This window comes from Rhinoderma darwinii, chromosome 5 (genome assembly GCF_050947455.1).
Source record: "Rhinoderma darwinii isolate aRhiDar2 chromosome 5, aRhiDar2.hap1, whole genome shotgun sequence".
NCBI lineage: Eukaryota > Metazoa > Chordata > Amphibia > Anura > Rhinodermatidae > Rhinoderma > Rhinoderma darwinii.
In genome coordinates, this window is record NC_134691.1 from 263,476,479 (window position 1) to 263,503,719 (window position 27,241).

The following is a 27,241-nucleotide window of genomic DNA, read 5'->3' on the forward strand; positions in this document are numbered from 1 at the left end:
GAGTTACAGCTGATCTTTTTAAATTCATAAAACGTCTACACATGAATTAAATTGCTTATACATTGTATGTTTATATTATATGTGGTATCACATTTCCTTATTTACATTCCGAATATGTTGTGGATCCGGTCCTATGACACATGTATCTTTTTTATATTATCATATATGCACTGCAGCGCTTTATATATTATAATTGTTTACATGAATCACAATTGTTTTTTAATGAGCTATGCTCCCTATATAATATTAAACTTTGCACTGAGATGTGGTGAACAATAAATCGTGTCACTACCTGGATCTTTTGGGAGAGGTCACTCCCTTGGAAAGGCTTTGCACCTACCGTAAAGTTTTATTTCCACAGTGCTGCTCCAACTATTTACAAGTTTATATATATATATATATATATATATATATATATATATATATATATATATATATATATATATACACACATATACACACACACACATATACACACACACACATATATATATACGTACATATATAATTATTTATTTTGTGGTCTAAATTTAACAGGGACATGAAATTTTTGGAAGGGTTTGGCTGCAAATGTTGCTTCTTAACATCATGCGTTGATGGGATTATATGGAAATGGCTGTTTTTTTTCTCTGGTCAGTGGGTTGTATCTCATTCAAGAGAATAGGACTGAGCTGCAATACCAAATACAGCTGACAGACAGACAGTATGTGTGCCTTAGTCTTTACACAGAGGTGTAGGCGGGCTTACAATAGAAGAAGCTTAATTCACAAATCACCTTTTTTCAAAGCTGATTTTACAAAACTCAGCTGAGTTTCTAGAACACTTTCAAATTAACAACTCTTGAAGCAAAGATTCCAAAAGTATTAATTTATTTTATTTGGGTTTCCTAAAATAAGAAATTGCAGGCTTATGCAAATGAAGGGGCTTTCCAGCACTAAAACATTAGAAATTATGCAAAGATGACATCCTCCCCCCACCCATTCCCTTCCTCACCCTTGGAGTAAAATAAAGGGAAAAATAAAAATGTAAAGTAGGGCAAATATATTTTCAACTAATAATCTAAAATCAAATAATTCAGGAATTTTTTAAAACCTGGATGAATGCACAGGCATGGATGTGAGGGACATGAGGTAAAAAAAAAAGTATCGGGAATCTTTGCGGCACTCATCTTTTCTGCAGACGCGACACTTTTCCTAGAGGTTTCTTCTAGTTGGTGTTGGGGGAATGAGACTGATAAAATGCCTTGCAGTTAATCATTTGACATCCTCAGACTGGGGGCATTCTCTGGTGTCCTGATCTTCAAATATGAGGCCTTCAATAATTTTCTCCTGAAAATCAAGATATGTGTCCCTGCTTCTGTTTTTTTTATAGAGCACAAATTAATGGTGGATTTCAACCTGTAAAAAATCATTTCTACCTGTAAAAGATAATGGCCACTTTTTTGTCGCTTAAATCCACCCCACCCCCAGGTAGTTATTATATTCGGACACGCTCATTGGTTTGTGCTTGTCCGATCATGACCCTCTTTCCCTCACTGCCAATGTTACTGTGGAATGAATTGTGCTCAGCACATAAACATCTTTGCGATCCCTGTACTTGACCGCCAGCAATTCCTCACATGCATAAGCACAGGACTTCCCCCTTATTGCTGCAGAAAACCAATTTTATTTTTAGGAATGGCGCCACATGCACCTGTGTTTGCAGCATGCAAATGCCTAAACAGGGGCACAGTTGAATAATGATTGTTGCAGCACAGGTGGTAACCCTTGTGAAGCAGAGGGTGAATCCTCTCCCACACTATCTAACTGCTGGTTGAAAGATCAGGGGGGCAATTGGTCGGTCCCACCCTTCATAAAATCTGAAGGCGGCAGTATAATTAGACCTGCTTTCACATAATTTGTATAGCTTAATGCCATATATTGTCCATTTGCAAAGTAGATATTGGCGAAAGCGAAGTCTTCCATGGAAGCTCAGAAGGGATTCGTCCACAGTTACATTCTGCTTTGGGGTGAAAAATTGCAGAAATTAATTATTCAGGCAATCAGTGGTCTTATCTTGAATAACCGATCATGGTTTGAATCGATACTTGGTCGGGGGCTGTGAGTCATCACCTTAGTCAACGAACCTCATTAAGGTTTTGTTACAAGACTGGACATTACTGGAGAATACACTGGGGTGGCTTGGGCGGGTCTTGTTGACCAGTACGATCTTATTGAAGGCTTTTTTACAATACCCATATTTATGGTGAGCCCCAATTTTTTTATTTTATTTAATTCAGGCAAATTGGTTGGCGTCCAATATTTGGCATAGGTGGATGAAGGTTTCCGCAGTATATAATGCATGGAATATAAATTAGTTTACTTGACAATATTTAGGAAGTTGTCAGTAATAAATAAACTAAAGTAGTCCATATGGGCAAAATTTGAATCGTCCACGGTTATGCTAGTAGTGGCAGTAAATACGAGGACTCTAGGGCCAAAAGATGGAGCCGGTGCCCATACGAGAGGCTGAACTTGAGGGACCATGCTGTCCCATGCTACAGCGGTACTAGGCCCTGCGCTTCCATGCTTTCCAGTGTGAACTTGGTCAGGGATAATGTCCCCTGAAGACAAACCTGAAGTGACACGAACATTGTTGCTGCCTAAAAAAGGTTCCATCTCTGATGCGGTCTCAGATTCTGACCACAGCACGGCGTATGCCTCCTTAGCGCTATATAACCTCCTCGCCATAATGTCACTAACAAAATTTTTTTTTTTTAGAACAAAACCGATTAAAAATACAGCCAGCGGTCGGGAACCAGTTAAACAAGATATCCATGCATGACTATCTTCCAATGTGTCAGTATTAAAGAAATTCTGCAAAGAATAGTGGGCTAAAATACCTCAACAGCAAAGTGAAAGACTGATATCTAGCATACAGTAGCAAGTGTTTGGTTGCAATTATTTCTGGTGGGTCAAACAGTTTAAGAGGACAGTTCTTTTCTCACATGGGTGATATGTGTATGCAAAATTAAAGTTAACTGCAGCACTCCAATTGAAAAAAATGTGTTCTTATTTATTCGCCAAACAGGAGAAAGACCCTATTTGGGTTGAAACGCTGCAAAGTTATGTTTGGTGAATAAAGAAGAACACATTTTTTTCAATTGGGGCGCTGCAGTCATTCTGTTTTATTCTGGATATGTAAGCTCCTTTGGACCTAGAACTATTTGGCTGCGTGCACCACCCACAGTTGGGGATCTTTTATATGCTGCCAGTGCTGCTGACTATCTACAATTTGATATTTGTCTGCGAAAATTATTCAAGTGCTGTGTTTACCCAATTTTCCTTGTCTGATGCTACATTCCATTCAAAGTTGTTGTCCTCCTTCGAAAATCCTTTTTTGTGAAAAGGGTCCCTTGACAATAAGGTTATTACAAGTTATCCCGCTCTTAGGACTCACAGCAATCGGCTGTAATTTGTGGGGGAACCAGGCAGCAGATATTAAACTTGCCTGCAGTGCCACCACAGGGAAACAAAGCATTCAAAAATGCCCAATAAAATCAGCAGTGTGTCCGTGTGCTTTGCAGATATACCAGGTCCTCCGGATTGGAAACTGCTCTTTATAGTCGGGCTCTGCTCTGGCTAGGAGATTAGGTTCTTCTATATATTCTTTGTATATGAAAATGAGCTTTGTTAAAAAAAAAAAAAAAGGAACGTTCAAGGTAACAAATATGCACGAATAAGGATGACACACACACACACACACACACACACACACCAAAACACACACACACCAAAACACACACACCAAAACTTGCCTTCATGACAGAAAGACCCATAGAGGGCAGATCTGGCCACACAATTAAAATGGAGGCTTCAGCAGAAGTAGACTACAAATATCAACATGTAACTCAAAAAAGAACAGAGCGGGATTCTCTCCATACAACAAGGACCACTAACAATGTCTCTCTCGATATTTAATGAAACGTGAGATGTTAAATGTAAATGCATCCCCACTTCAACAGAAAATGGTTTGAAGCATGTCAAGTATGATATAGCTCATCCAGAAGGGAACATGGAAACATTTCTAAGTAGATAAAAAAACAGACGTAGATATTAAGAGCGGATCATTCTATAGGAGAATGGAGATGCTACTTCAGGAGATGCATTTTCCTTTATATAAATGGACAGGTTCAACATTTGCATAGAAACAAACATCATAAGAATAGTATGCTTAAAGGAAAACCAACTCATGTATGAACAAAAAGGGTTTCTTTCTCGTATGTAGCTTTTAAAAGATTTTAGTAATTGTCAGTTTAAAGTGCAGATGATTTTTTTTTTACTCTCTCTCCTATATATATATATATATATATATACACACATACATACATACATATATATATATACATACACACACACACACACACACACGTACATATATATATATATATATATATATATACATATATATATATATATATATATATACACACACACACACACACACACATATATATATATATATATACATACATATATATATACATACACACACACACACACACACACACAACTATACAATACAACCAAAATAGAGAAATGTGCACTATATTATAAGAAATATCTTCTATATATGAGTTCCTTTATACCAACTTTTATTTCTAGTTCCCAAGTTTCTGTATTTTGCTTCGTACACTCCAGTAATATATTGGAAAGATATATAGAAAGATCTTGACAGACCCCTTCTATTTGCTCTATATTGGCATATGGACAACATAGAGAGGGTCCCTCACTCTAGTGGCCCGGGTCCAACCATGTATTACATGATCGGTCAATAATTTGAATGGCCGAATGTAATAATTTATCCCTGTATCGGCTGCTGCAGGGCAAATGAGCAGCTGGCGGCAACTTTCACCGGAAAGATCAGCTGCTGTCATCTGTGAGGAGACCACCCCTTTTATACTTCTCATAGTTTGTTAGCAGAGTTCTTTTAGTTAGATGATAAAGTTGTGGCTACATTGTTAATATTTGCTACTCTGCATTACACTGGGCACTGGCAGTTACATAGAACATCCAGTGATCTGAATAGGATGTTTTTTTGTGGCAGCACTAATAAATCAACATTTACAAGATGTATTTCGGCATCATTAAGATACATCTTGACTATTTACACTGCAAAAATAAAAATGGAAGAGCCTTATATTTTATCTATTATGGCACTTTTACGTATTTGGCTGTTTATTTGTGAAGATACTGTTTATATGCTGACAGCAGCCAAGCAAAATCCAATTACTGGGACATGACAATAATTAGAACGAAGATTACTTATGGATAAGCCCTGGCATATTTATATCTTATCAAATGACAAAGTACCACTATTTAAGAGGTTAAAATTTGTTACCAAATGACTGCAGTATTTACTACACACATCTATGAGCCTACATGTCATTCACTGGCAGCGAACTACATGTTCATTACAGTATCCTGGAAGGAGTCCAAAAATTGTAAAATGCGCAAGGTTTTGTTTTTTTCCCCCTCTTTTTTTTTTTGGGTATTAAGCCTTAGCAATGTTCTCACATTTACTGAACTGCAAGCTATAATCATGTCAAAAAGAACAATGTTTATCAAGATATTTTTTTTAGCCAAGGGAGGAATGTTTTTCGCCTTGGGCTTTGCCGAGAGCAGAAGCAATGTCAAGTGGGCTTTTAGAAATTACTAGAGCAACCAATTTATATGGTGATTATATGTTATTCTCCATAAACGAGGCTGGGGCCGAGGGGATGCACTTTTTTACGTTAAAGCAAATTCGTTTTTAAGCAAACGTTTATGAGACTTGAGTTGTTGAAGGGAATGGAGACTGCAGCACTGGACTCATGGTTTTACACTTTATAGGGCCACACAGGAGTTGTTTGTCACACCACAATCATCCTTAACGTGTCATTTTATTTTTTCACTTTCTCCATGGCTGTGGCCTGTTCACTTCCAATCATAATCGGCTGCATTATTCTGTCTCAGAAGAACATTTAGTTCTTATGTCTTGGTTTGGCGTTAATTAACAACGTGTTAATTTCAAGCTGTAGGGAAAAGTACATTTATCTTTATTTCCTACGCAGTGGTCCATTGCCGGGATAGTGCTATTTAAATTCTGGAGCTATGCTGGCTTGACAAGATACTGCACTGCTGCAGGCTACGGTTCTCAAATAATGCCTGAGGGGTTATTACAGTGGAAGATTTCTAGAGAGGACAATAAAGAAGCCTTACCCCTTCCCGAAGGCATCTCATTAGCAGAGTGTAGGCAGCCAGGGGAATGGTCCAGATCTCTCTGGGGTGATCTTTTTTTTCCTCCTGTAATAAATGGAAATCGTAATAAATCAGGAAAACAATTCTGCAGCAAAACGATATTAAAAATATTTAACCATTTCTATGAATTTCCTTTGAATTTAACAACAAGTAAAGTACAATGGTGTCTCACACATTTTGAATATAATGGAGTTAATAGATATTCTGTACCGTGTAAAAGTGTCTGATTCATATATATTTATTGTAAGCCCACAGCAGGAAAATTACTGGAGTTGGTGTATATCTCACTCAGTTTGTGATGGGTAAGATAAAGCAATCAAGGAAAGATGGTGGTCCTCCACAGAGTTTTTTTTTAAAAACGTGTGTTCTGGGACTGAATTTCTATGGAATGGCAGGTAGGAATGGTAGTGAGACATGTCGTTCCCTTCCCCACTCCATTACCCCTGGCCCAGTTAGAGCAGGTAAAGCTACAGCCTCGTTACCACTCTGCAGTTACCGTAGAGAGGGTCAGAGCCTGGGAATCCACACGAGGATAGTGTGGAAAGCCTGATTTAATGAACACTGTACTTATGGTTAATAATAGGTGAGGAGACCTGCTGTTTAGTTAGTGCCCAGACGGGCAAGGTGTTTGTTTTGTTTATATACGGCCAGTCTTGTATGCTGGATAAGCACTTGTTTATTTTTAGATTGCAATAAAGCCAAGCGTGAACTTTAAACAACAATATATATATTTTTTTTAAAAATCCAAACAACTGCCAGTTGCAGCGGTGTCATAATGATGAATACTGAAATTCTAGATCAAGTAGCATTTGAGCAACCAAGATTACAAAGTCATCTATTATATAGTGCATGCCAACAATTAGAAGGAAATCGGATGATAAACTATTGGCTGTATATAGCACTGCACTTCAGTCAAGAAAGGCACCTGACTGGTTTTTATATTTATTTTATTATTGTGAAATAATGCTAATGTTGGTAATATAGAAGAACCCGCAATCTGTACAGGTCTTAAAGGAACAGTGTCACCACAATTTTTTTTTTTCATGTCAGTTTAATGTTAATGTTTTATTAAAAACGTTTTTATTTATTTGTGTGTTTGTGTGTTACTCTTTTCTATTTTTTCACTTTTTCTTCCCTATGGGGGCTGCCATTTTTTTTTCCATTTCTGTATGTGTCGATTAACGACACATACAGACATGGAATACGGCAGCCACAGTCCCATAGGGACTGCGAACGGGTCCCGTCCCATCCACTTCTGTGTACGCCGTCTGTGTGGGAACTGCGCATGCGCCGCTCCCACACAGTCCAATTTGAAATGCGCGCCGTCCGGCACCATTTTCCTGTGGACCGGAAGTCGCGGCCGGACAGTAAGATTACTACTTCCGGTCGCGGCTTCCGGACTTGTGCACTTGGACCAGCGGCAGCAGACGGAGCGGACGGGCCGGAGGGAGCCGCGGCGGCAGGAGCAGGTAAGAGATTTCTATGTATGTTCGTGTTCGTGTGTGTTTACTACTGTATGTAAACCTACTACACTGTGTGTTAGCTCAAAAAATGGCGACACAGTGTAGGAGGTTAGACCGTTCAATCCCCTCGTTTATCCCGGCACTAGCCAGGATAAAGGAGGGGGGGATTCTCAGAGCTCACTAGAGCGAGTGCTTTTTTCCCAATTTTGCTGCAAAAAGCAATGTGGTTGCTTTACCACATGCAATGCTGCAATTTTGGGAATAGCTCCATCTAGTGACCAGCAATGGGAAATATTATAAATTAGAATCTAATTTATAATATTTCCTGACTCGTGAAAAAAATAAAAAAAATTTGAACAATGTTTAATCACCTACACACTAAATGTTTAATTAAAAAAAAAAAAACATGTTTTGCTGGCAACACATTCCCTTTAAGGCTGGCACTATAGATAATTCTTTGCAAAAGGTGCCTGTTACATGCCAAACTGGCTCCAAGAGTACTGAGGGTCCACAAAAGTGAGCAGATAGATGATCTATGTGTGCGTGACTGAATCAAGTCAAACTCCACTTAAAACAGGCTCTGTCACCAGATTATAAATTCCCCATCTCCTACATAATGTGATTGGCGCTGTAATGTAGATTACAGCAGTGGTTTTTATTTTGAAAAACGATAAATTTTGACAAAGTTATGACCTATTTTAGATTTATGCTAATGACATTCTTAATATACAACTGGGCGTGTTTTTGCTTTTGACCAACTGGGTGTTGTAAAGAGAAGTGTATGACGCTGGCCAATCAGCTTCATACACTTCTCATCATTCCCGCCCAGCTTCTTTCACTGCACACAGCGTGATCTCACACAGGTCCTTCAGCGCCGCGTCGGAAGAGAGAAGACACATCGTCTCCAGGCGTCCGAGAGGGTAGAGTTGAATCTGCAGCAGTATCACAGTGTGAAGGTAAGCATAGTGAACTCCCTAGAGACTCTACCCTCTCGGACGCCTGGAGACGATGTGTCTTCTCTCTTCCGACGCGGCGGTGAAGAACCTGTGGGAGGAAGATCACGCTGTGCAGTGAAAGAATATGGGCGGGAACGACGTAAGTGTATGACGCGGATTGGCATAAATCTAAAATAGGTCATCACTTTTTCAAAATAAAAACCACTGCTGTTATCTACATTACAGCGCTGATCACATTATGTAGGAGATAGGGAACTTATAATCTGGTGACAGAGCCTCTTTAAGCAAGAAGACACAAAACATAAGAGAAAAGTAACATGAAGAGAAACACTGTGTATATGAGATGAACATGTGTGGCTAGGCTAGATAGGTCTGGCCAACAGGACATCCCTTGTTCCATAAATTGAATTAAAGTAGGTACACATAAATCAGAATGAGCCACAGTATGGGGAAAAAACAAAAACCGTGTTGTCTCAAAAAAAGGGGGTGGAGTTCAATTGCCTCTCAGTGAGGAGCTGGGACTAATGGTGGATGAGAAGCTTGGTTGATGAGTTGGCAAAGAACTGGAAAAGGCATTTGATGAGGATAGAAGACTGGATGGTGGAAAACTGGGGCTATCGGTCTGTGAGGGGAAAGGAAAGACAAGAGACCAGGATCTTAAATGGACAGTTGATGAATACGTAGATAGATGAGGAAACGGGTAGTAATTGTGGAGGCAAGTTAGAATGTACCAAAGGACAGTATGGGGTTACAAATAAAATAAAAAACATGGCTGCCTTCTTCCAGAAACTGTATCACTCTTGTTCATTAACTGTATGTGGTATTGCAACTCAGACATATGTGAGGTTGTACTCCAAGGCCAGACACAGCCTATGGAGAAGGGTGACACTGTTTGCGGAAGAACGCAGACCTATTTTCTGATCTCTTACAACCTCTTTAAGTTTTTATCAGAAATTGTCAGAAAACATAGCACAACCTTTGCCCGGATTTGTCACATGCCCTTTTAAAAAAAAAAAAAAAAGACATGCAGTTTTTACAACTGGTTTTCCGATTGTTTACTTAGTTTTGAATAATTATGCCATTCCTTACCTGGCAAAACGATGGCATGATGAACAGGAACAGTGGCATGGCTAAAATGGGTGTAGCAGCTGCACTTCCGCCGGAGGGGACCCAAAGGTCTCTCTGCCACATGACGTGACAGGAGAACTATAAATGGCAGATGATGGTTAGAGGTGCCCTGGTACAAATTTTACATCTAGGCCCAGGAGCTTCAAGCTATGCCTCTGGGCCCAAAGTGCTATTTCCAGGATACTACATGTAGATTTCAATTCAACAATGTTTGTATTCCTTTTCCTGTTGACTATTTAAACTTTATTGAAGAAATTTATAGGTTAGGTACTCCAATACTGAAGTGAGAGAAAATAGGACTAATGAACAAGATCGTAACAAATTCCTTTATCTATTGCATTTGTCAGCTTGAGGAATAAACTCCTTGTGGTGCAAAACATAAAATTAAAAAGTGTAGTAACGAGAGACAAAGACAATGAGAAAATACGGAAAAATTTATCTAAAAAGATGTCAGAAGTAAGTGTTGAAACAATGAGAAATATGTGATGCTGTGAAGCACAAGACAAAATACAATGATTTCACAGATACAAATGACAGGATCATTATCTTTGTAGAAAGGCTTGCCAAACACTGACAGAAGTTAATGCTTTTCTGTTAAACTTAAAATGTATGTTGCCAGTCTAAAGTTGCCTTATATTGAGCAAAATATTTCACTTAACCAGCAGTCTGTGCTATTCAATCCTTAAATCGATCCCCCTACCACTATGCAAACCAAAGTGAAACTTTGTACAAAGCAGCCTAGCTCAATATCCCTTAACCCTATCTAAACTATAAAAATTAATTTCACAGCAAAATATCACTAAGCAATTTATACACTCAACATTAGAATTGCAACACCATGAAGGAAAAGTTTTGGAATTGTGGAAATCACAGGATCGATAGACATATTAATGATATGCAATTGATAAAAAAAAAAAATGGAAACAAAATATGTCAAACATCTGGATATATTCAGTGAGTGCCATGTGCAGAAATACACACACTAACATGACTTGAAATGCTATCAATGAGGTTATTAATGGTTGTCTGAGGAATGTTATCCCACGCTGAATGCAGTCAGGCACGCAAATCGTTAAGATTGGCTGCTGGCAGCTCCCTTTGCAATTGCAGACCAATGATGTTCCAGATGTGCACGATGGGAGACAAGTCCGGAGAAACTGCAGGCCATGGTAACACCTTTAGGCAACGCAGGCTGCTAACAGTAGCACGAGCAGCATGCGGCCTGTCATTGTTCTGGCTTCTGGGACACTTTGGAGAAATGGCCGTACGACTGGTTCCACGTCCAAATCAATGTAATGCTGAGCCGTTAGTGTACCTGAAATGAAGGCTAGAAGGGTCTGGCTACCATACATTATGCCCCACCACACCATTATCCCGGCAGTAGGACCGGTGTGACATTCCCTTGTGAAGGCCTCTTCATGGCGTTGCCAACGTGGTCTTCACACCAATCTACAGCTATCATTACATCTGAGACAAAAGTGGGACTTCTCGCTAAAGAGGATAGACCTCCATTCCAGCCTCCATTGCCTTCTTGCTATCCACCATGATAGCCTTTGAGAGCGGTGGCGTGCGGTCAACAGTAAAACCTGTAGCTGGATGTCTGGCTTGTAGCCCAATGTCGTGCAAACGCCTTCTGATGGTTTGCGTCGACACTGGTTGCCACCCTAGGCTTGGGATGTGACGTTCAATTTCACTTGCCGTACAGAATGAATCACTATGCGCCATTTTTCCAATCAGACGATCCATCCCTGCAGAGGTTCACCTCCGCGCACGTCTTGCTGTCATTCCCGTTCGTCGTTCTTCCAAACCCTGGGAAACGCAGCATTAAACAGTATGTACATCTTGGTCTAGGCGTGTAGGTCTCGCAGTTCAAGGATTCTGTCCCTCTCAGTTTGCGACAAGTAGCTGGCACGTCGACGAACAGGAGGCATCGCACAATCAGCCAACACCACTTGATCCGATTTTTTGAGGTTCCATGTGGCTAAACAACTTTGCTTTCATTCTAGCTTTTATGCCCCTCCCACATGCCACAGATTAGCGTTTGGTGCTTAACCCCTTAGGGTATGTTCACACGGCCAAATTTCAGACGTATACGAGGCGTATTATGCCTCGTTTTACGTCTGAAAATATGGCTACATTCATTTGAATGGGTTTGCCGACGTACTGTGCAGACGACCTGTTATTTACGCGTCGTCGTTTGACAGCTGTCAAACGACGACTCGTAAAAATACAGCCTCGTCAAAAGAAGTGCAGGACACTTCTTTCAGACGTTTTTGGAGCTGTTTTCTCATAGACTCCAATGAAAACAGCTCCAAAAACGAGTTGGTAAAAAAATGAGTTGGTAAAAATGCGAGTTGGTAAAAAACGTCTGAAAAGCAGGGTCTGTTTTCCCTTGAAAACAGCTCTGGATTTTCAGACGTTTTGGTTGACTACGTGTGAACATACCCTTAAGGATGCAGCCACTTTTGGACCAAAATGACAGAGCCTCATTTTTTAAATCTGACGTGTGTTAGTATATGTCGTAATAACTTGAGAATGCTTTTACCTCTCCGAGCGATTCGCAGATTGTTTTCTCATGACATATTGTACTTTGTTAGTGAAAAAATGAGGTCAACATATTCAATATTTTTTTGTGAAAAACACCAACATTTTGAGAAAATTTGCAAAAAATTAGCATTTTCTAAATTCAAATGTATCTGCTTGTAAGACAGATAGTTATAACACACAAAATAGTTACTAGTTAACATTTCCCATATGTCTACTATAGATTTGCATCGTTTTTTAAAAATCCTTTTATTTTTCTAGAACGTTACAAAGCTTAGAACTTTAGCAGCAATTTCTCACATGTAAGAAAATTTCAAAAGACCATTTTTTTAGGGAACAGTTCAGTTGTGAAGTGGCTTTGAGGGCCTTATATATTAGAAACCCCCACAAATCACCCCACTTTAAAAACTGCACCCCTCAAAGTATTCAAAAGAGCATTCATGAAGTTTTTTTCAACCCTTTAGGCATTTTACAGGAATTAAAGCAAAGTGGAAGGAAAAGTTCCAAATTTCAATTGTTTTTTGCAGAAATTCCATTTTAGATTTTTCCTGTAATACTGAGGTTTTACCAGAGAAACACAACTGAATATTTATTGCCCTGATTCTGCAGTTTTTAGAAATATCCCGCATGTGGCCCTAGTGTTGTAATGTACTGAAACAAAAGCCCCAGAAGCAAAGGAGCACCTTGTGGATTTTAGGGCCTTCCTTATCTTAGATTATATTTCAGGCACCATGTCAGGTTAAAAGAGGTCTTGTGGTGCAGAAACAAAGCAAAGCAAACACCCCAAAAAAGACCACATTTTGGAAACTACACCCCTTAAGAAATTCATCTAGGGGTGTAGTGAGCATTTTGACCCCAGAGGGGTTTCATAGATTTCATTAGAATTGGGCAGTGAAAATGAAAAATTACATTATTTTCCAATAAGATGTAGCTTTACCTCAAAATTTTTAACTTTTTCAACAAATAAATGAGAAAAAGCAGCCCAACATTTGTAAAGCAACTTCTTCAGAGTACGGAAATACCAAACATGTGGTTATAAACTGCTGTTTGGACAAGTGGCAGGACTCTGAAGGGAAAGCATGTCATTTAGCTTTTGGAGCACAGATTTTGCTGGATTGATTTCTCTGCACCATGTCGCATTTGTAAAGCTCCTAAGGTACCACTACAGTGGAAACCCCCAAAAGTGACTCCATTTTGGAAACTACAACCCTCAAGGAATTTTTCAAGTGGTATAGTGAGCATTTTGACCGCACAGGTGTTTCATACACTGGGCAGTAAAAAAATTAAATTTAGATATTTTAAAAGAAAAATGTTGCTTTAGACCCAAATTCATCATTTTCACAATGGGTTAAAGGAGAAAAAGCACCCACAGTTTGTTACGCAATTTCTCCTGAATATGGCAATACCCCATTTGTGGAGATAAACTGCTGTTTGAGCACATGGCAGGGCTCAGAATGTAAAGAGCACTGTGCACTATCTGAGGCCTACTACGATGGCATTTACTGCCCTGTGTCATGAAAACAGAGGCTCTGGGGTATCAAAACATTAGAAACCCAGAAAAGTGACCCCATATAGTAAACGAAACCCCTCAAAGAATTCATCTAGCGGTATAGTGAGAAGATTTAGATTGTAATGGAACACCTTTCAAGGTATTCATCTAGGAGTATAGTGAGAATTTTTAAATTGTGAAGTGACAACCCTCTAGGTATTCATCTAGGGGTATAATAAGAAATACTTTAATTTCAGTAACTAAGGAGGACATCCTGGAAAACCCACAATAGAGGGAGAGGGAATGGCAGGTCCCACTACCAACCTACCCACCATTCCATAAAATCCAGCTCAAAAAATAAATCAAAGGCCTCAGCAAAAAAAGATTTGCTGAGACAACCAATCTCATCTGGATTTATTACGCTCACCCAGATTTGCAACCTAGGTGTTTAAAGACACTCCCTCGGGTCCTTGGTATAGTGAGAATTTTTAGTTTTGTTTAAGGTGTTTTTTTTTACAAATTTTAAATGATCAAATTTTAAAAGGGGCTGGTCAGTAAAAAAATAAAATAATTGGCCATGGCCAATATGGGAGACAGAAAAGGTGAATGAAGCATAAATAAATAAAAAATCCAAGGAGGCATGATAGATTTTGAAACATTGTGTCATGCACAGGCCGGAATTTGTGGGACAGGTCTCACAATGGTATGTGGTGTCCTTACGAATGCCTCACGTGGCGCACACACAGCATTTTTTGGGGGACTTCTGGTTTTATTTCGGTGGCAGGGATTTCTGTGGGGAAATGCTGTCCGGGAATTATCCTGCTGACGGAAGAACCAGATGAACTGCCCTCGCCTACCTGGTCATCAAATATCAGGGCCTTGATAACTTTTTCCTCAAATTGCAGGAACATATCCCTACTGCCAGCATATCTGCAGAGGACAAAGGCGTTGTATAATGCCATCTGTGTAAGATGCACAGATAGCTTTTTATACCATACCTTGGTCTTGCGCATGGCGCTGTATGGTTTTATGACCTGGTCAGACAGGTCAACGCCACCCATATATTTGTTGTACTCCTGTACACAAAATGGTTTGGGAACTTGGGTGGTGGATCCGCGTACAGGGACAAGGCTGCCTCTGCGGTCATGAATGCTGGTCAGTATAAGGACGTCCCTTTTATCCTTATATTTCAGGAGGAGCAGATCGTCGCTGCAGACAGCTCTGCTCTCTCGCAATTTTAGTATCTGACCCAGCAAAGTTTTGGGGAGGCCCTTCTGATTTTTGCTGATTGTTCCACACGCCAAGGTGGATCTGGACGAGAGAACTTTTAGCAATGGGACACTATTGTAAAAGATGTCCAGATATAAATTATATCCTTTGCCAAGAAAAGGATGAATAAGATCCCATACGATCTTTCTACTAACTCCTAGGAAGGGGGGGCATTCTGGGGGATCTATATGGGAGTCTTTTCCCTCATAAACCCTAAAAGTGTGTAACCGATGGCACTTTCACAGAGTTTGTACAGTTTTATGCCGTACCGGGCTCTTTTATTGGGTAGATACTGCCTGAAGTGCAGTCTACCCTTGTAGCTCACTAATGATTCATCCACCTAAATATTTTGTTGGGGGGTATAAACTTGGGAAAAACTTTGGGAGTAGTGGGCAATTAATGGTCTTATTTTATACAGCCTATCAAAATTTGGGTCCTGTGGGGGTGGGCACTGACTATTGACATTGTAATGCAGGAACATTAGGATGGCTTCGAATCGCTTCCTTGTCATTACTGTGTGGTAAAGGGGGGTGTTCTATAAAATATCAGGGGACCAATAGTCTCTAATACTGGGCTTTTTTACGAGACCAAAACTTAAAAATAAGCCCCAAAACTTCTGCAATTCCACTGCATTTGTGGGGGTCCAATTTTGGCTTCTCCCATAAAAAGAGTTGGGGTTCTGGGAGATAAAATGTTCCGCATAGATGTTGGTTGGTCTGCTGAACCATTAAATCTAATAGGGCATCTGAAAAAAAAAAAAACTTTAAAATAATCAAGGGGCTGAAACCCGTAGTGTCAATTTGAATGCCTGAGGGGGCTGTAAATTCAGGCACCTGGGGGGTATATTTGTCTGCAGCTTCCCATGTCAGCTCAAGTAGAGCAGGACCTACGGCTCTGCTGCGCTGACGGGGGGGGGGGGGAGGGGGGGGTGCAGACTCAGAGTCACTGGATACAGATGAAGATGAAAGCACGAACTGTGCTTCACCTTCACTTGCAATGTCCGTATCGGAACACAACATTTCATATGCTTCCTCGGCTGTGAAGACTCTTTTGGCAATATTAAATAATTTAGTTCAGCTACTAACACATTTTTTTTGTAACTTTTTCTTTTAAAAAAAAAATTTCTTTTTTTCCCAAAAAATATTTTTGGAACAAACAATAGACTGTGCTACTCTCAACTGCGGAATGAGAACAGACCGGCGACCAGCGACCCTGCTGTATTCAATGAGTAAGCGTACCCTACCTACCAGGGGTAAAACTAAATGAGACGTGGCATTGCTACCTAACAGGGAACTCGGGCAGTGGGCAATCTAGGGACACAGCAGGGTGATGACGACCAGGTACTGTGACAGGTGATAGCTGGGCACAGATCACAGCATGGCAGAAGGACACTGTGGGTGACTGAAATTATATAATTATATATTTGATAACCAGTGGGCACCAAAGGGGGTGATCACTGGTCAGTAGGCAGAAAAGGGTCAGATCGCGTTTTTTTTAACACAGTTGAACTGTATTCTGACTGGCATCCGACTCTATGTCAGCTGCGATCAGGACGCAGTCACCGTGTCGGTTGACATGGTGACAGTTTAAAGCTTGGCGTAACTGTACGCCCTAGTGCGGGAAATCACTTTCATTCCGGACGTACAGTCATGACCAATCGCGGGAAGTGGTTAAAAATTTGAGATTTTGCAGATCTTAGAAACACCTGCTACTTCTTTGATTTTCATAACCTCACTGCTTGCCCATCTTGGTGTTGCAATATCAATGTTGAGGAGTGTATTTAACTATGTAAGTAATTGAACCGGTAAACCATAATAAATGTTGCCTGATGATAGTTCTAAGAGATTCCCAGATATTTACTAGCGCAATGTATTTCACTTGGAGTCATTATTGTAGTTCCTTTTTCATGATGGCACCCCCCTGTCCCCCACCTTATCTTTCATGTGGAACTGGATGAGGAGAGGTGAGGAATCCAGGGACTTGGTAGTAGAATATGTAAGTCCTATTTTTGTTATGAAATACATGGGGTTTATTGATTTATATAACCCCAGTGAAGAAGGAGCTGGTGTTAATATTGCTTTCCAGTACCTAGACAATAAGTGAACACTGCCTTTACAGTTTTAGTTACATGTTCACAAGGTTCTCAATAAATACATTTCAGTCATATTAGAAATTTATCAAAAAGAAGAAGTTCATTGTTAAAGAAGTTTGGGTTACACTCTGTATGTCATGTTTAGCAAACCTTGGGTAATAATATAATAACAGGAATTTAATAGTTTCAGTGCATATATACTGGCTGTGCTCACGAAAGAATGGCTATTCCAAGCTTTTTATTTTTTAAGCATTTTCTATAACGTTTTCCAAGTAATAGATTTTCGCAACTTATGATAAGATTATGATAAGATTAATGTATCGGTTTTCTTTAAGGCTTTGTTTACAGTTGCTTCATTTGCTTTAGTCATAACAGTATTATAGTTTGTAAGGTCGAAGAAAGACATATATCCATCCAGCTCAGCCTATTATTCTGCAATGTTGATCCAAAGGAAGGAAAAACCCCTAGAAAGCGAAAAAGTAAAATTTGCTCATCTTAGGGAAAAATTCCTTCCCGACTCCAATATGACAATCAGAATAAATCCCTGAATCAACGAGCCACCTACAGTAATCTAGTAAACTCAACTTGTAATATTATTACACTGAAGAAAGAAATCCAGGGCTTATTTGAACTCTTTCAGTGAATTTACCATGACAACTTCATCTGGTAGAGAGTGCCATAGCCTCACTGCTCTTACAGTAAAGAATCCTCTTCTATGTTTGTGTAAAAACCTTCTTTCCCCTATGCCACCTAGTTATAGTCCTGGGTATAAATAGATGATGAGAGAGATCTCAGTTTTTACCTTTGATATAAAGTTATTAGGTATACTATCTTTTTTCTATCTTTTTTTTTCTATCTTTTCGCTATCTTTTTTCTAAACTAAATAAGCCTAATTTTGATAATCTTTCTGGGTACTTTAGTACACCCATTCCATTTATTACTTTCGCTTCCTGCCTTTGAACCCGCTCAAGCTCTACTATGTCTTCCGTGTGCATTGATGCCCAAAACTGCACACAGTATTCCATGTGCGGTCTTACTAAAGATTTATAAATTGCTAGAATTATGTTCTCATCATGTGCATATTTGCCCCTTTTTATGCACCACATTAACTTCTTTGCCTTGGCAGCAGTCGCTTGACACTGGTTGCGACAGTTAAGTTGACGGTCAACTAAAATTCCCAAGTCCTTGTCCATGTCCGTTTTACCCAGTATTCTCCCATTTAGTATGTAATGGTGACAAATATTTTCCCTACCAAAGTACACAACCTTACATTTATCAGTGTTAAACCTCATTACCACTTTTCTGCCAAAGCCTCCAACTTCTTCAGGTTCATTTGTAACAGAATACTGTTCTCCTTTGTGTTACTTTACACAATTTAGTATCAAATGCAAAAATTTAAATTCTACTGTGCAATTCCTCTACAAGTTCATTAACCCTTTCAGGACGGAGCCAGTTTTGGCCTTGCGGACAAAGCCGATTTTTTCAAATCTGACGTGTCACTTTAAGTGGTAATAACTTTGGAATTCTTTTACCTATCCAAGCGATTCTGAGATTGTTTACTAGTGACATATTGTACTTTATGTTAGTGGAAAAATTTGCTCGATGAATTCAGTATTTATTATCAAATGCATTTTTCTAAATTTAAATGTATCTGCTTGTAAAACAGTGTCCAAAGAGAGTATGGGCAGCACAGTAGAACAAAACCTCCAGGGCAACAGGGATCAGACTTGTAAATCCCCAAATGTAGACAAAAAATAGAAAAAGAGGCAGAACTCCAAAGATCGTATCAAAAAAAGGATACATTTATTCACCCATCAGTGCAGTAGGATGCAACGTTTCAGATGCACAATGCAGCCTTTGTCAAGCCTTATTGGGAGAAATAAATTTATCCTTTTTGATACAATACTTGGAATGCTGCCTATTTTTCTATTTTTTTCTTGTAAAGCAGATCGTAATACCACACAAAATAGTTACTAGTGAATATTCTTTTATTTTTCTAGGACGTTACAAGGCCTTAGAACTACAGCAGCAATTTCTTACATTTTCATGAAAATTTCAAAGGGCTATTTTTTAGGGACCAGTTCAGTTCGGAAGTGACTTTGACTGCCTTATATATTAGATAGACCCCATAAATCACCCATTTTAAGAACTGCACCCCTCAAAAGTATTCAAAACAGCATTCAGAAAGTTTCTTAACCCTTTAGGTGTTTCACAGGAATTAAAGCAAAGTAGAGGGGACATTTACAAATTTCATTTTTTTGGCCAAAATTTATTTGTAATACATATTTCTCTGTAACACAGAAAGTTTTACCAGAGAAACACAAATATCATTGTTTATTGCCCAGATTCCACAGTCTTTAGTACACTAGGGCCACGTGTGGAATATGTATAATGGACTAAAATGCAGGCCTCAGAAGCAAAGGAACACCTAGTTGATTTTGGGGCCTCCGTTTTTTAGAATATATTTTAGGCACTATGTCAGGTTTTTAGAGGTCTTGTGGTACCAAAACAGTGAAAACCCCCAAAAGTCACACCGTTTTATAAACTACACCCCTCAAGGCATTTATCTAGCAGTATAGTTAGCATCTTGATCCCACATGTCTTTTGCTATATTTATTGGAGTTAGTCTGTGAAAAAAAAAAAAAAAATTCTGAAATAACGTAGGAGTTTTTAATTTTTAAAAGGAATAAAGAATAAAAAGCACCCCAAAATTTGTAATGCAATTTCTCCCGATTACAGCAATACCCCATATGTGGCAATAAACTGCTGTTTGGACAGACAGCAGTGCTCAGAAGGGAAAGAGCGCCATTTGGATTTTGGAGCGCAGATTTTGCTAGAATGGTTTTCGGGTGCTATGTCGCGTTTGCAACTCCCTGGGAAAACCAAAACATTGTAAACCCCCCAAAAGTAAACCTATTTTGTAAATTACACCCCTCAAGGAATTTTTCTAGGGGTACAGTTAGCATTTTGACCCCACAGTTTTTTTTCTGAATTTAGTGGAATTAGGCCGTTAAAATGAATATCCACTTTTCCTGAAAAAACATAGAAATGTTTAATACAAGGAATAAAAGATAAAAAGCACCCCAACATTTGTAAAGCAATTTCGCTGCTGTGTCTATTGATAAAGGACGCTTGGCTGCTTTGCGCTGAAATTTCAAATTTTTAGTACTTTTTTGCTGCGCCTGGCAATTTTAAAAAAAATCGGAGCATGACTTGAAAGGGGGCAGGGCCACCACAGCCTGACAGAATTAAAAAATGTTACGCCAGAAAGTGGCTCGGATCGGTTGTAGCTTTCACCGTCAGTCGCAAGGACAGCAGACGAGATATACGCTTTCTCCTGCCTCCCATTGAAGTCAATGGGAGGTCAGAGGCGGAAGCGCCCGAAGATAGGGCATGTCGCTTCTTTTTCCCGCGAGACAGTTTTACTGCTCGCGGGAAAAAGACGCCGACGCCTCCCATTGAAATCAATGGGAGGCGTTCTCGGGCCGTTTCTGCCGAGTTTTGCGACGCGGTTTCCGCGTAAAAAAACTCGGCAAAAGACCCCGTGTGAACATAGCCTCTTACACTGCTCCAGAGTTCAGTAGTGGCACGCTTTACAACACGCTTTGTGCGGTCTACCCTTTCATGGCTGTTACTCCTAGGACCTTCAACTTCACAATAATAGCACTTACAGTTGACTGGGACAGATCTAGTAGATCAGCAATTTCACAAACTGACCTGTAGCAAAGGTTGCCACTTTTAAAGTCAGTAAACTCTTCAGCACGACCGATACTACTACCAATGTTTGTCTATGAGAATTGCATGGCTGTGTGCTTGATTTAAAATACCTGTTTGCATAGGGTGTGGATGAAACACCTGAACTCAATAATTAGGAGAAGGGGTGTCCATACTTTTGGCCATATAGTGCATGATATAGTGACAATATATTAAAATATTTCATAATGGGATTATACTGTATAACGACATTAATTCTAGCATATACTGAACTTACTTGAATGGCAATGGTATAAATAAGTTCTCCAAGAGATGGTAAGAGGCATTGTTTTAACTTGCTATTCCTGAAATTGTCTCTAATCAGCTCAGTCAGCAAGGTGATTGCCTGCAGAACAGAACAAAAAAAACACAAAAGTACAGTGTTTATAACGTCACAAATAAACATTATAGGAGATCATCTTATACAAATGAAATTACAGGGAAATAAAGAATGAGTCATTTAAAGCCGGTGAGACTAAAGATCATAGACATAAGTAAAAGGTTGGAATTGTGGAGGACTGTTTCTTACACTTAGAAGTTTTTATGTATAGATTTCTATATATTTATTTATTAAACATGTACACACACGTGACCTCACTATTTTTCTTAAAGGGGTTGTCCTAACAGTTAAAAATTCTCTCTATTTTCAAATACATTGCCATCCACCCATTTGAACCAGCAACTTCCCCTAGCCGCCTTAACTGATTGCTGGGGTTTTACATGTCGGACTCGCGGGCATGTCTTTGGTATTGTGCGAACAGCGAGAAGGAAAATATTAGTCTGGGAGGGGCGCTCGCAAGCTGCTAACCAAGATGACCGCATGCTGAGGTAGCTCCGCGACTCCTGGGCACAACAGCTAACAAAAGCTAATATTTGAGGTGAATCCCCTCGCTATCTTACCCCTCTTTTCCTTTCGGAAGACCCCCCTGCCCAGTTTGTTCATGGTTCGGAAGAGTATGGTGGGGCGAAAGGACTTGAAACCACCAGAGTCCTCCATCCCTGCCCCCACACCTGAGAACGCAACTTCGCCCGCCATGTCGACTGTCTCCGAAGACGAAATACAGGCCTCGTCTGAGCTCATCGCTGTCTCTCAAGAGGACGGTTCTCAACTGCCTGAACCCCAGTTCACCTCTCTGCTGCAGAAATGTAAACAGCTCCTACAACAAGAATTGCAACTTACCGCCTCCAAGCTGTCCAGAGATCTTACCCAGGAGATACGCGAGTTGGGAGCCGAGACGAACGTCCTGGAAACTAAGATGGACTACACCATAGAAGTTTTGAACGCGCACGATGCTGAATTTGACTCGATAAGAGCAGACCTGGATTCTACAATGCTCCGTCTAGAGGATTTCGAGAAACGTGCGCGGCGGGGAAACCTCCGGATACGAGGTCTGCCCGAAACCTATGAGGACCTTAACTCTTCTATTACAGCTCTATTCCAAGAGTTGGCACCGGGTCTTCCTATAGACAGGCTGGAAATGGACCGTGTCCATAGGTCACTCGGCCCTAAACGACAGGATGGCAAACCACGAGATATAGTGGTGAAACTCACCTACTACGTCACTAAAGAAACTCTGTCCCAAAAGGCCAGTGCTGCATCAAACCTTCTGTTTCAGGGACACGAGTAGCAAATTTTTGCTGATCTTTCCCCGATCACCATACAGAAACAGCGGAGCATGAGAAACCTGTTGACCGTTCTGCAAAATCGCCAGATCAGATAACGCTGGGGATATCCCTTCAAGCTCCAATTCTCTCTGGATAACAAATATTATTCGGCCAGCTCGGCTGACAACCTTAAGCAAATTTTAGTCACCCTGCAACTTTTACCCGCAGACGCTGACGGCTCGAGTCAACTCTCTCAAGTACGCCGCGACAGGCCTCCGCTTCGCCCCATTTGGAACAAGGTGCCTCCCCGCAGACCGCCTGGGAGATCTGGAGCCGTGCCTGATGTCCGTGACGATTCCAGCTGATTAATGAGTACATCCAGTGCGATTCACCCTGTGTAGCGGTTTATCTAAAACGGAGACTGATCTCTATTCTGAGAAGTTAGCTGCCATAGGCGCCATGTTTCGCCGTATCTAAAATAGTTTGCCGTCTATCTGAATGTAATGTACATTAGCCTGGTACTAACCCGCTCTCCTTTTCTCCATTCATGTGGTTACCATTTCTCCGTCCGGCCGGCCAGGCATGCTTTGCCTTGCCTTTTTGTGGCTCTGCATGCATGGCACGCTGGGGAGCAGCCTACGCTGTAATCTGTTTTTATTGACGGTTCCTGGCCGTGATTTGGCTGGCATGGCTCTTGCCGCCCCACGGATTAGGGGGTGGCGGGAGTCGGGCATGCTATCTCGCGGCCTGTGATATTGTATTGTATTATACCCTAATGTACCGATCGACAGCCGTGTTTTACTTTCTATTTGCATATACCTTGGCGTGCCTGGTCTGCCATTTTGCGCAGACTGTTCGTGGCTGTCGCTGTTCCCCCTATCTGTTCAGGTGGTTGCCATTTCTTAAATCCGACGGGCCGGGCATGCTTTGCCTTGCCTTTTGGTGGCGCTGCATGTGTGGCCTGTTGGAGAGCGGCCTGCGCTGTTGGCTATAGTTGTTGATGCCGACCAGTGCAGTGGCCCGGTTCTTGGCCATGATCCGGCCTGCTTGGCACTCGCCGCCCTACGGTTTGGGGGTGGTGGGAGTCAGGCCTGCTGTCCTGCGGCTTGCGCTATTGTACTGTATGTGATATTCTAATATACCGAATGACAGCCATGTTTTACTTTTACTTTTTACTTTTACTTTTTGATTGCAAGTGCCTCGGAGTGCCTGGTCCACCATCTAAAGAAGAACTTTCTTGGCTATCACTGTTCCCCTCTTTCTGTCCACACGCTCCGGTTTGACTTCCCCTCTCTGTCGCGGCATAGTTCTTGGGTTCGCCTCGACGGCATGCCGTTACCACACCTTTGTGCCCAGGTGTTGGCGACCCCGGATTCTATCAGTAGTGCCCCCCGTGCTACTGTCCACAATTCCTTTTTTCTGGGCACTTTCTATCTCTCGATTTCCAAATGCATACTTTTTTCTATACCCCTTTTTATTCAATTTGTCTCTTTCACCCCTTTCTTCCCGTCACTTTTCCCTCCCCCCCCCCGTCGGTCAGAGCTCCCTGCCGAATTACTAGAACCTTCATATGGCTACCTCCGCCTTGAAAATAATCTCTCATAATGTCCAAGGCTTTAACTCCCCACACAAACGCTCGAAGGCATTTCATTTCTATAAAGCTTGCCACGCTGATATTGTTTGCCTTCAGGAAACCAGATTCTCTGTCACCTCTAGACCACAATATCTCAGCGCACACTTCCCAGTTTTCCATTGCGCATATGCTCATGAAAAGCGACGTTGGGGTAGTTATTGCCTTCAGAAAGAATCTCCCTTTTATTTGTAACACGGAAATTCTTGATCCTACTGGTCGCTATGTGATTTTAGTTGCCACTCTATTTGATGTAGACATGACCTTAGTGGGATATTATGGACCTAATGACTTTCAAACAGGGTTCTTTTCTCACTTATTTAAATTGGTAGACGCCAATCGCCGGGGCTTATTAGTGGTCATGGACGACTCAAACCTGGTAATCAATCCCTCTGTAGATAAATCCCCGGCTCCGACTCCATCCACACCTCAAACTCCTTCCTCTACTTTTAGAGACATGCTACGCCTCCACGACCTCCAGGACCTATGGCGGGAACTCCATCCCACTACAAAAGATTTTACTTTCTACTCTAACCCCCATTCCTCTTTTAGTCTCATTGATCACATATTCACATCTCAGAGATCACTACTGCTTTGTTCCGCAGCTAAGAGATTAAGCACGCCCTGGTCTGATCACAATCCCGTGGAGGTTTCCTTTTCTTCTCTAGTCTCACGGGGGCTCTCCTTTTATTGGCGCTTTAACGATTCCCTTTTGACGACCAAAGATTCGTTCGCACAGGTTGAAGTGGCTGTTAAGGAATACTTTGACCTGAATGTGGGTTCCACGTCTTCACCGATTATTTTATGGGAAGCCCATAAAGCTACCTTGCGGTGGGCACTCATTAGGTTTGGGTCCATTAAAAAGAAAAACAGAGAAAGGAAGATAGCAGATTTATATTGAACGTTAGAACAAAAAGAATGTGCTTGGAAACAGACCCCTTCGCCTGCTAATAAAGCATTGGTGGATGCCACTAAATTAGAGCTCGATCTTCTATTAACGGAACAGGTAGAACGTAAGCTATGATGGTCCAAACAGTGCTATTACTCGCAAAGTAATAAACCAGGTAAACTTTTAGCTCACCAACTGCGAGTTCCCGTTGCGCCAAAAGAACCTATTCGATTACGGACAGCCTCCGGCATAGTAACAGCGGACCCTAATAAGATTACTTCCCAATTTCAAACTTTCCATTCCAAATTGTACTCCTCGCCTTCACTTTTTGACCCCTTGAGGGCTGAGGGCCTGTTTGCCAATCTGACCTTCCCGGATATCACCCCCTCAAACCTTGAAGCCTTGGAGGCCGAGATATCCGAGACGGAGGTTCAGGCGGCCATCAAGGAGTTAAAACCCTCCAAATCCCCTGGTCCAGATGGTTTCTCCCCATTGTAATATAAAAAACTTTCCTCGCTCCTAACCCCGTATTTAACCCAACTCTTTAATACTCTCAGAACTGGTACGATCCTTTTTACACCAACCCTTACTGCCCATATTGCAATGATCCCCAAACCTCAAAAGGACGCCCTTCAAATTACCAATTACAGGCCAATATCCCTCCTGAACACCGATATTAAAATTCTAGCAAAAATATTGGCGACCAGAGTTAACTGCTTCCTTGACGCGATTATCCATGGGGACCAGGCTGGCTTTGTCCCTGGCAGACAAACAAGCGATTGTAAGAAGAGAGTCATATCCTTGGTCCATGTGGCTCGCAAGAGGAATGTGGCTTCAATGCTCCTTTCGCTCGACATTCAAAAAGCCTTTGATACAATATCCTGCTCTTACATGGATTTTGCCTTGGGGAAGTGGGGATTCGGAGGCCACTTTATGTCATGGGTGCACGCCCTCTATTCTAACCCCACTGCTAAAGTTTGTTATGCGGGATATCAGTTTGCTTCCTTTCCTATTGAACGTGGCACCAGACAAGGATGTCCTCTATCTCCTATTCTATTTATCCTAGCACTTGAGCCCCTGGCTATGATGGTTCGCCAAAATCCGAGCATCAGGGGTTTGGAGTTGGGGGGCGTGCAACACAAACTGTCCCTTTTCGCAGACGATATGCTACTCATGCTCTCCCAACCCCTGGTCTCCCTTCCTAACCTACTGCAAACCCTATCCGATTTTGCTTCAATTTCTGGGCTCGCTATAAACCCCACAAAATCTATTGCATTAAACATTAACCTACCACAGCAAACTCTGAACTCACTACGTAGCCACTTTCCCTTTCAGTGGGCCGGGCACTCATTGAATTACCTGGGTATTCATCTGACCCCTTCCTACGACCAACTGTATTCTGCTAACTACCCCTCCCTTATTCGCTCTCTTACATCCTCGATGACATCTTGGCAATCCACCTATCTTTCCTGGGTGGGGCGCATATCTGCAGTCAAAATGACCATCCTTCCAAAGCTTCTTTACTTGTTTCAAACCCTGCCAGTCAAAGTCCCACCACACATCTTACGCCTCATTCAGAACCGGATCTCTTCTTTTATTTGGAGGGGAGCGCGCCCTAGAATATCCAGGTCTACTCTCTGCTCGCTGAAAGTTGATGGGGGTTTGGGGGGTTTCGAATGTTTCCAAATATTACCAAGCAGCTATGATAGCATCCTTAACTAAACTGCATGTTTCTGCAAATATGCCTCTATGGGTGTACCTGGATATTCCGGAGGTGTCGCCAACCCCGATACAATCTCTGCCTTGGCTCCCCCCTCCCTTCGCTCTTCTCATCTTTCTCCCTCACTTGCACACATTTTAACGGTATGGGACTCCGTCAAATACTCTAGCAGATTGATCTCGCCGCATCTTCCCCTCCTCTCCCTGTGGCATAACCCCCTGTTCTCCCCAGGCGCAGACAACTACCATGCCTTTAAATGGTGGTGGTCGAATGGCATACTCCGAGTCCACCACCTTCCCACGCTCACTCACTCACGGATTCTCTCGTTCTGTAAGCTTCAGACCTCTAAGCAGATTCCCAACGGCGAAGTATTCCGATATCTACAGCTCAAGACTTGGATTACTTCTCTCCTCCACAACAAGGCT

The 27,241-nt window shown here is 41.3% G+C and overlaps 1 protein-coding gene across 2 annotated transcripts in view; it reads right to left on the reverse strand.

Annotated features, from left to right (window-relative positions):
* The window catches only part of ULK4 (unc-51 like kinase 4), a 771,869-nt gene that overhangs the window by 551,427 nt on the left and 193,201 nt on the right, over positions 1–27,241 (reverse strand). For both annotated transcript variants that reach the window (XM_075827083.1, XM_075827084.1), the window contains exons 18-19: positions 21,211–21,318; positions 6,240–6,323 (exon numbers count right to left, since the gene is read on the reverse strand). In XM_075827083.1, coding sequence (XP_075683198.1) covers positions 6,240–6,323; positions 21,211–21,318 — 192 coding nt within the window. The remainder of the gene's footprint in view (positions 1–6,239; positions 6,324–21,210; positions 21,319–27,241) is intronic.